At 31.2% G+C, this 10,230-nt stretch overlaps 1 protein-coding gene across 1 annotated transcript; it reads right to left on the bottom strand.

The window, feature by feature from the left end:
* Positions 1–3,371: 3,371 nt before the first annotated feature.
* Positions 3,372–8,518, bottom strand: LOC11423204 (purine permease 3). Its single transcript, XM_003602813.4, has 2 exons — positions 7,518–8,518; positions 3,372–3,927 (listed from the first exon to the last, which is right to left on the bottom strand). The coding sequence occupies exons 1-2, from the start codon at positions 8,271–8,273 to the stop codon at positions 3,571–3,573; spliced, it is 1,113 nt and encodes a 370-aa protein (XP_003602861.2). The 5' UTR covers positions 8,274–8,518; the 3' UTR covers positions 3,372–3,570.
* Between the last annotated feature and the right edge of the window lie 1,712 nt (positions 8,519–10,230).

Raw genomic sequence — 10,230 nt, 5'->3', positions numbered from 1 at the left:
AGTTTTCCGACAAAAGTTGAAGATTGATAAATTTCGAAAATGAGTTGTACATTCAATCAAAGTTAGGCGACTTAAGTTCTTTAATTCGCCAAGATTATCACCATATTGCTGCTAGTGCTAAGAGCAACTCCAACGATTGATACTTTGTAATGGTCTGCCAGCTGGAGGTGGATTATTTTGTCAAAATTATAAGTAGCGGTAGCAACGGTTATTCTAATTAAAAAAACAATAGAAGGACTAAAGTATTAATGTGTGAGGTAAATTTATGGGACTCAATATAATTATTTTATAGATCATAATAGAACCCATAAAATAACAATAGATAGAGTTCATCATTAAAGGTATTCTAAAACTCCAAGTACAAAGACAAGGTTGTGAGGTTGTACGTACATACTATTGTGACATAAAGGGAATAACAAGGAAGAACGAAGGTTGAGGAGAAAGGCTTTGGTACTTATGAATGCCCAAATTTCATACACTTTTAATTAAGGAGGAGAAGCGAATCTTTAGTCCGTATCACTGCAAAAAGTTTATAGGTTGAGAAATAACATGTTGATAATTAAAAGAGCTTCTAATACATTTTCCGATCACTATTATAAGCAAAATTTTATATTTTAAATTCATTCAATTAATGATGTACATGATCTTTATTATAGACCACATACATCATTTAATGAATGAATCTAAACTATCGATTTTTGCTTATAATAGTGACCGGAGGGTGTATATTTTTCTTTGACATTAAATCGGTCGGACAATATGAAAGCTTTTTTTTGAAGGAAAAAATCCATTACTTTTCATTAGCTATCAAGTCTCGGATACATGACGGTACATCATCATAAACGTGGGAGTTAGCATGAGATGAGGCTACCCTAGCTAATTTACGAGCGTTCCCATTGGTCTGCCTCCTATTGAACTCGACATGAGAGTTCTGAAAATTACAATCGAACAATTGCCTACAAACCTAAATAATACAACCTAATTCACTGCTATCATCTAGATTTAAATTAAAACGTTGAACAACAAACTTGAAATCCAAAACAAAATCAACAAGACAATATGAAAGCTTGTTTGCCTTCGGGTAGTTTTCAGCAAATTAATGTGCTAAAACTACTTTGTTGTATTTGGTTCCTAATCTTAACTAAGTTCTTGCTCACTATTTACTAAATAAATAGTATGCAATATGCACTTTCTACTTGAAAAATATATTATATTATATGCAACCCAGTGAAACATCTAACAATTAAAATTATAATCACTATTAATATTTTGTCACTTTTTTTTTTTGAAAGAATATTTTGCCACTTACTTAGACTGTAGTACATTCTTCAATTTCATCCACACATTGCACGTGTTAGCATCTAATAAATTAAATTGAGTGTCTCTACCAACATTTGGATAATATTCTAACTCTAAAGTCTGGATTGGAATATGAGCATGTTTAGCACAATTTTTTTGTAGTTTATATTCTTCTTAAGCAAAGATAAGATGACCCCAAAGTACACGAAATGAATAAAAAAATTGAAAAAGGTTTTTAAATAGCCTTTTAACTTCCATAAAAAAAAACTTGGAGGAAGTATTGGTTCATTGGCATTTTTTAATCTTTACTCTAATTGCAAGCATTTGAGTCGTATCTCTTTTCAATTGTATAGTAGTAAGTATTTTAGCATTTTTTTTTTTGTCAACAGTCTAAACATCCATTATTATTTTATTGAATTCCACGTGTATCCCAACAAATGATTAAATATTGAAAAACAAATCAACTACTGAGGTTAACTGGTTGACACTATACGAACCATAACATTTCAATGCGTTTGGGCAAATAAAAAAGAAAGGTGGAACATGCTTAGCCACTTTGCTGGGAACAAAATGTGGTGCAGTGAGATAAAAATAGTGGAAGCTTGCATATATGCCACCAAAACATTTAGCATACATCATTATAGCCTCTCACCATTGTTAAATAGTTACAAACTATAACAAAATGGACCTAACTTATTAATGTTTTGAAAATATATAGACTATATTGATATGAGTAGTGTCTAATTTTCATGACAAATATTGAATGTCATATACTTTTTTTTTTTTTTTTTTTTTTAATTTTATAATCTTCCTTGTTTGTTTCTCTTGACACTTTGGTGTAATGGACAAAAGCAGCAAACAGAAATAGAAGAAAGCTCCAAAGTTTATGACATTTGTTTTTAGTATTTTATAATGATTTGCTTAATTTCAAGCTATTTCACTATTTTATAATGTACTGTCGGTCTATGTTGGTAATATTTTTGGTCAGAGCATTTGTTTTTAATTTGTAATAAGAAATACAGCTAATACAATCAAATATAAGAATCTAAAATTTTAAATATGCTTGATGTTCCGTGTGATACCCATATTGAATGGTGGAAGGAAATGGCCGTCTGTTATCCAGTCATTTAGACTTTAGTGAAGCTCAAGCAAGCAAGTAACATCAGCTGACCCACGAGACGACACAACTTCAACATTCTTATTCTTATTCTTTTTTTTTTATCATTATGTTAGTTTTTTAACAGTATAATAATTCTAGTAAGTTTTAAATACTAGATATTCTAAATTTGAATTCTTTCATAAGTATGAGTTTAAAGAACATGAGTTGGTCTAGTTGATAAGAAATTGATGTTTACTTTTAAAGAACATGAGTTTAACTTCAGTTGTTAACATAAGAAATTCGTTGGTACTTATACTTATGTGAGGTCTATTTAAACATTGATGTTTGCTTTAGTCTCTCGTTTTCAAAACTCAACTTTGCATAAAAAAATTCTCATTAAAAAAACAAAAACAAGATTTATAGGGGTACCTATCTGTTGGCGCTTTTGTGAAAGCGTTATTATATGTTTGTATCCAAATAAAAATAAAAACACTGTGCAATATAGTTTTCCATTTTCATGTTGTAATTCTTTCTCACACTCTCAACACTTGTTCAAACCTTCTTCTTCTCATGTAACCAAAAAATAAAAAAAAACCTTCTTCTTCTCAGTTCTCTTCCAACTCACTTGAACCTAACCCTTCTATGTTCTCTTCTCCATCCACCACTGTCATTCTTTTTCACCGTTCTCACCTGAAGACAACCCTTCAACACCCAACACTCATTCTTTTTCTCGATTGACTCACCATCGTTCCTTCATCCGGCAAACCTCACCCAGCCATTCATGAATGAAATATCCATATGCTTTTGTCATTTTATAACTATGTTGAATAAATTCGAACAAATGATTGATCACTTTCAATTTATTGAACTGTTTTTGAGGGAGACCTGCACTTTAATGACTAATGAACTACTTTAGGCGATTAATACGAAATATGTTGGTTAAATAAGTGGGTAATATAAATACACATTTGAGTGGTTAATAAAATACGGGAAATTTAATTATATTATTGGTAAGTCTATACTGTAACCATACTTATTAGGGGATCAATATTTATGAGACTAGTTTACACTTGCATTTCCCTTTTTTTTTTCCTAAAAAAAAAGTAAGACATTTAATAAAGCATTTGGCTTAATTAATAAAATACTAAACATTTTTATACCCTACATTCCAATCACGGAGCAGGTAGCCCTTCAAGAGTTTGACCCATCTTTATTTCTAAACTACATTTCTTCTTTTCTGCTTTGGCATGTTTGATCTCTCCATAGAAATAGGACACAAACCCCCAAAGAGAAAGTACAAGTGACACCCCTTTTTCTGCTTGAAATTTTTCTTTGTAGAAAACAACTGCCAACACTTCCGTTAGTGGTAACAACACAGCAATCAAAATACCCGACAATAACGACGAGGCACAAAAAATAACTCCAATAGCTCCCAAGAAAAACGCTTGCCACATTATCGCACTAACAACCAACACAACATAGTAAGTGCTTTCTCCAAGCCCAAAATTTCTTGCTTCCTTTGGAATGACCTACAATTTCAAATCCAAAAAAAAATCTCAATCAAATATATTATTTATTGAATAAACCTAAAAAGATGATTTTTGCTAATAACAATGATCGAAGGGAGTAATTAATAAAATAACAAAACAAAAATCATTTAGTGTTTGAATCTTCTACAATTAAAACATACCCAGAGAGAATTAAACTAGGTACGACTTGGTGACATTGCTATGTACTACCGTTGCAACACTGATATTTATGATGTCTAATGTTTTGTTTTCCATGTCTAATTGTTTGCTTTCCAGGTAGATATCCAATGAAAGCGAAGTGCACTTTCTACCTCTAAGCGATTTTTTGGACAGACTATTAAGTTACTTAATAAGTTGTCTATTTATACCAATATGAAGTTTATTCGTGTCAACATGTAAATAACGGTTCCTTATATGGTTAATTTTTTCCATGTAAAAATTATAATCACTTTAACACATAAATACCCCATCACCTTAGGCACTACTTTGTGATTCTTTTACTTTTTTTGGTTTTTATTTTATGTGTTTACTTTATGTGCTATTTTTTTTTCCTCTTTGGGTTGAGAAATAAATCTATTATCTATATATTATAATATAATCATATCATATCATATATATTATAATCCTATTAAGTCCTCCCATATTCCTTCCTTAAAATCCTAATTTTCTCCCTCCTAAACCAAATTAGTGGGTCCTTAATTATGCAGCTATCTTATAACAATACAATTCCACTTTCAATCGTGTTTAACAACTACTCCATTTTCATTGTACTGTGTCTCAATAAATTTTTAAAAATAAGAAACAATCCACTAACCTAATAAATTGAATGAACTGGAAGTTCTTCATCCACCTCCCTACCGCCCACTACTCTTTTAGTTGGTCTCTCTCTCATTTTCTTTCACAGTAACTCAGTTTTTGTGAATTTTGTTATCTTTTCTCTCCATTTTCCTTCCACCTCTTTCTCATCTTTCTATCTCCATTTTCTGTTCTGTTAAGGTAATTGCTCATAACTATTATGACAAGTAGGAAACTAAAATTGTTAATTAAAGGTGGACATATGACACTGAAATTAAGAAACAATTCATGTCACGAGTCCACCTCAATTGTTTGACATCAATTTGAAGGTAGAATTTAACATCCTTGAGTTTTTTTTTAAAGGTTATATCGAGAAAATAACATATAAGATATTCTTCCTCTCATAAATATATAAGACATTCTCGAAAGAAACACTCAATTGTTGAGTCACATGTCCACCTCAATTATTTGATAACCTCAATTGTTAATTTAAAGATTCTCAATATAAATAAAATAAACGAATACATTTTATTTTATAAAACTCACCCGTGCGAAACGGGTGTGCGATCTAGTTATACTAAAAGTTACAAATTTTGCCCTAATCATAATCCCCCGTTTTTGACGGGTCTAAGTAATTTTTGTGAAAAAAAGAGTTTGCAAAGAATCAAACAAGGGACCATATATTCAAACTTTGCAACTTTAAACACTAGGCCAGTTCCATTTTTGTTGAAATATTGTTGCATCCAAAATTGATATACAGTACAAAAGCATTTTTTTTAAGCTACAAACGCCCTAGTGGTCCTATTCTCATAACAATTATTTTTTATTATATGGTTCCTTTATTGATGACAGTTCTTTTTCGTTGTTGTTGTTATTATTATTATTATTATTATTATTTTGAAAGAAATATATTTTTTGAAGAATTTATGTTGTTGTTATTATTATTATTATTATTTTCTTTTGGTTACCATATAAAAGTTCTTTTTCATTTTTTTCTTTCGGTTATCACATATCACTTCCATTTCCTTTTCATTTCTACAGATTTAACAATCCATGCGGTTAGTATCAGTTTTTTGGTGGACGCTTACTACGTATTACGATATTAAAGTTGCATCTTTAAAATTGTTGATAATTTGACTAATTCAAATGATAATTTAATTATTAGAAACTTCACTTGTTCGTGTAATTTTTTTAAGTTCTTTGTTTCTCCTATATTATATTATTTGAAGTTATTTATTCTGACTTTTTATTTACAAAAATCACTACACCAGATTATAACTAAGGTTTTATAACTCGAGAGTTTACCTCAACTCGTTTTAGCTATGTAAACTCGAATTGTAAACTCGTATGAGTTTACCTAAAATTAAAATTATATAGGTAAAACGAGTTGAGGTAATAACAAGCTTTTGGTTTTGCCCCCTTAAAAAAAAAACATAAGCAAGATTATAACCAAGTGACATATATAACATATGTAAACTAATATTTAAACAAAACATAACCAATTAACCACATTTAAATAATAAACTCTAACAATAAAAAACAAAATTTATCAGTACATTTAAACTCTGTTTGATCTTTAGTTGTAACTTTAACTTCAATTGTTCCATTTTCTCATTTAAATACTTGAGCAAGTAATATATTTGAATGATTTCAAATCAATCAATAATAACAAGCTTCTGAATGCATTCCCTAAAATTCAATGTATGTCATTGTCTCGTATTGGCGTAGCTTTTGTACATAAATTAATAAAAAAAAATTTAGAATTTTTTTTATTTTTGAAAATTAATTTTCAAATTTTTTTATTTCTAAATTAATATAAAAGAATTTTTATTATTTTAAAACTTAAATTTCGGATACTTAGGTGTTGGTGATACACGGTTAGATATGATGAACTTCCTTTATCCAACGGTCTTCTTTTTTATGGATTTCAAATTAATAAAATAGGACTAAATCGATGATGAAAACAAAGATAAGGTCCAAATTGAAACGTTTAATAGTTAAGGGACCAAACTGAGAAATTAAAATAAGTTAAGGGACCAGGAGATGTATTAAGCCTAAACTTTTGTATATTATTTTCTTTTGATTACAACGTTCTTTATGATTTGTCATTTTTATTGTGTTCATTTCCAGCTTTGATTAGTTCCACTAAATTTAATTTATGATTTTGATTCCATATTTATTTTTGTTGATTTTCATATTCATTTTTGTTGATGTAAATTAAATGTGGTTAATTTGCTTCTTTGAGATTGTGCATATCGATCACTCTCAATCGTCGCCTAGTTTGATTGTTTTAAATGTAACTCTACAAATAATAATATAATCAATTTAATATTTTATATATGAAACTCTACAAAACCCGCGCATCGAACGGGTTAGAGTATAGTAAAAACAAAAATTAACATTTATGTCCTACAAGATCCAAACCTAATCAATTAGGGTTTGAATCTTCGATGAGTCTCCTTCATAAATTCAACTACTATGTTGTCCACTTAATAAAATCCAAACTCTAATTCTATGAAGCACATACCGGACAACATTGATAAATTTTGATAAAATAATCACAAGTGTCGGTGTTGTGTCGAACATGATGCGTGTCATACATTAAAATACACACCTTCAATCAGAAGTGTCCATGCAACAAAGTTTTCATATACTCTCTAAAAAATATATGAAAATAGCTTAAAACTTGTACGAAAACAACAACTTTTTATAAAAGTAACTCAAACTATAAGCTATAAACTGCAAAGTAAGTAATTTGTTTATCAAAAACACTACCTTAATTAACACAATCTTACCTTAAAGTCATTGTTTGCAATCATGCCTATGGCACAGAAGAGAGTGGCAAACATGCACGTAACGAACTGAAATTCCATAACAAAAGAATAAGTGACGGGTTGTTTAATCTTCTTATAAACCAACTCAACCGAAGGCAAAATAAATCCATACAATGCAGAAGCAGCAACCGTGGTTGAAAAACTAATCCAATATTGTTTTGCAGAAACACCAGCAGGACGATCACTACTCGTATGCATAGCCAAAACACCAGCTCCAACCGTAAGCAAAACAACGGCGTTTACAGTAAAAGCTGTAAATTTCTCTTTCACAATAAGAAAAGCGAAAAACGCAGTGAAACCAAGCTGAGATGCTATTATTAAGGCAGAAGTGGAAACTGGAAGCCGAGCAACGCCATATGCGAAGAGATAGTCGTCAAGGCCGGTGAGGATTCCGATGAAGGCAGCTGCGAAGAAAATAGGAGGTTTCATGGAGATTATATTTAGTTTTTCTGGGGCGATGGAGATGGTTGTCAATGGTGGAGGATGGTGGTGGAGACGGTGGCGTTTGATGTATGAGATTGCGAGGGGAATGAGCATCAAGGGGAAACCGGCGGTTTGGAGGAAGGCGGAGAGCCAGACACGTTGGCCGCCGTGGATGAAATAGAGACGCATTATGAGGGGAGCACTGCAGGTACCTAGGGATAATATGAGACAATTTACTACGAGAAGGAATCTCTTCATTTTTTTCTCTGCAACTTGTTTTTTACCATCTTCCATGTGTGTGTTCTTCTCTGTTCTTTTCTTTGTCACTACTTTGATTTGTGTAATTGCTTATTAATAATGAAACTTAATGCTCAGATATGTAGGGGCTATATATATAAAAAAAAATATTTATATTCGCCATATTCGTTTTCCATGGAGAAATGGAGATATTACTGCAATGACGTTGAGCTAGCATATACAATGCTTGTGTTTCTTAGGATAATTATACTAATATGATAATGAAGTTTCATCTGAAATTTTAAACAATTTGTAATAAGGAATACAGTTGATGCAATCAAATATATAAGAATCTGAAATTTCAAATATGCTTGCTTCCTTTTTGCATTGTAACCAAAAAAAAAAAATGCTTGCTTCGACTTTGATCAGTAGAAATAATTGGAGTTCCGTGTGGATAATGTGGGTGGATTCCCATATTGAATGGTTGAAGGAAATGGCCGTCTGTTATCCAGTCGTTTAGTGAAGCTCAAGGCTCAAGCAAGCAACATCGGCTGACCCACAAGACGACCCACGTTCAACATTCTCATTCTTATTCTTTTTTGAATGTGATGGTGAAGATCTCTTCCGGCTTAAATACTGGAGATTCTTAATTTGAATTCACTCATAAGCATAAGTATGTGTATGTAGCAGGTAAGGGAGAGTTTTGTTGCATAGTGCCATCTTACTTGATTCACACAACAAGTAGTCAAAATTAAATCTTACATTAAAATATAAAAAAATTAAGGGTTAAATATGTTTTTAGTCCTTACATTTTGTGTCCCTTTGAAGAATAGTCCATACATTTCATTAAATATTTTAAAACCATCTAATCCTTTCTAATGGTTTCTCTAATAGTTTTCCTAGGTCTTCCTCTATCTCTTTTAACATGACTCTCCTCCATTTGATATATACTCTTCTTACAACGACATCTATGGGTTTTTCTCTCTACATGTCAAAACCATCTGATCCTACTTTCTACCAACTTTTCTACTATATGTGCTACCCCCACTCTCTCTCTAAATGATGTCATTTCTAATCCTATTTCGTCTCGTCTTACCACTCATCCAGCGCAACATCCTCATCTCTGCTACACTTACTTGATTCTCATGTTGGGCTCTTAACCGCCCAACACAAATTAAAAAATAAATATTGCGCAATATATTTTTCTATTTCCGTGTTTTAATTGTTTCTCGCACTCTCGATACTCGCTCAAACTACCTTCTTCTTCATAGTTCTCTTCCAACTCACTTGAGCCTAACCCTTCTACGTTCTCTTCTATGTTGACCACTAGCGTTCTTTTTCTCCGTTCTCACCTGAAGCTAACCCTCGAACACCCAACACACGTTCTTCTTCCCCGTTGACTCATCATCGTTCCTTCGTCCGACAAACCTCGCCCTGTCATTCATGAATGAAAATACAAATGTGGAATATGTATATGCTTATGTCATTTTATAACTATGTTGAATAAAGATTAATCACTTACACTTTATTGAATTTTTTTGGGGGGAGACTCGCACTTTAATGATTAATGAATTAGTTTAGGTGATTCATGTGAAATATGTTGGTTAAATAAGTGGATAATATTTTTTTTTGTGGTGGTCGGAGTTTGAACCCTAAACCTTGCATACATTATGCATTGTCCATACCATAAGTGGGTAATATAAATACACATTTGAGTGGTTAATAAAATATGGAAAATGATAAGAAGTGTCCTTAGACACTTGATAAGAAGTTTAACAATATTAAAATTTTAAAAATCGACTTTTCTATTTAAAAAAAAAAAATTAACTTTTTCTACCCAGAATTGATCCCTTGTTTCCTTGTTTAGCAAAACCCATAAATATTTTAAGTGGTTCCCTTAAAAAAAATTACTCCAAGTGCTAATAACACAAATCTATATTTGTGCTACATGAAACGGTGTATTTTAAATAAATAAAAGAGAAAGGCTAAGAATATTGGGAGTTTTTACGGTATA

The sequence above is a fragment of the Medicago truncatula genome, chromosome 3, assembly GCF_003473485.1.
Source record: "Medicago truncatula cultivar Jemalong A17 chromosome 3, MtrunA17r5.0-ANR, whole genome shotgun sequence".
Classification (NCBI taxonomy): domain Eukaryota; kingdom Viridiplantae; phylum Streptophyta; class Magnoliopsida; order Fabales; family Fabaceae; genus Medicago; species Medicago truncatula.
The sequence above is the reverse complement of the archived record's forward strand: the minus strand, read 5'-3'. Positions and strand labels throughout refer to the sequence as shown.

Excerpts from the sequence above, each read along its gene's own strand:
- LOC11423204 (XM_003602813.4), bottom strand. The coding sequence starts at position 8,273 with ATGGAAGATGGTAAAAAACAAGTTGCAGAGAAAAAAATGAAGAGATTC. Across the intron at positions 3,928-7,517 it reads TTGCAAACAATGACTTTAAG|GTCATTCCAAAGGAAGCAAG; the intron begins GTAAGATTGTGT and ends TTGAAATTGTAG.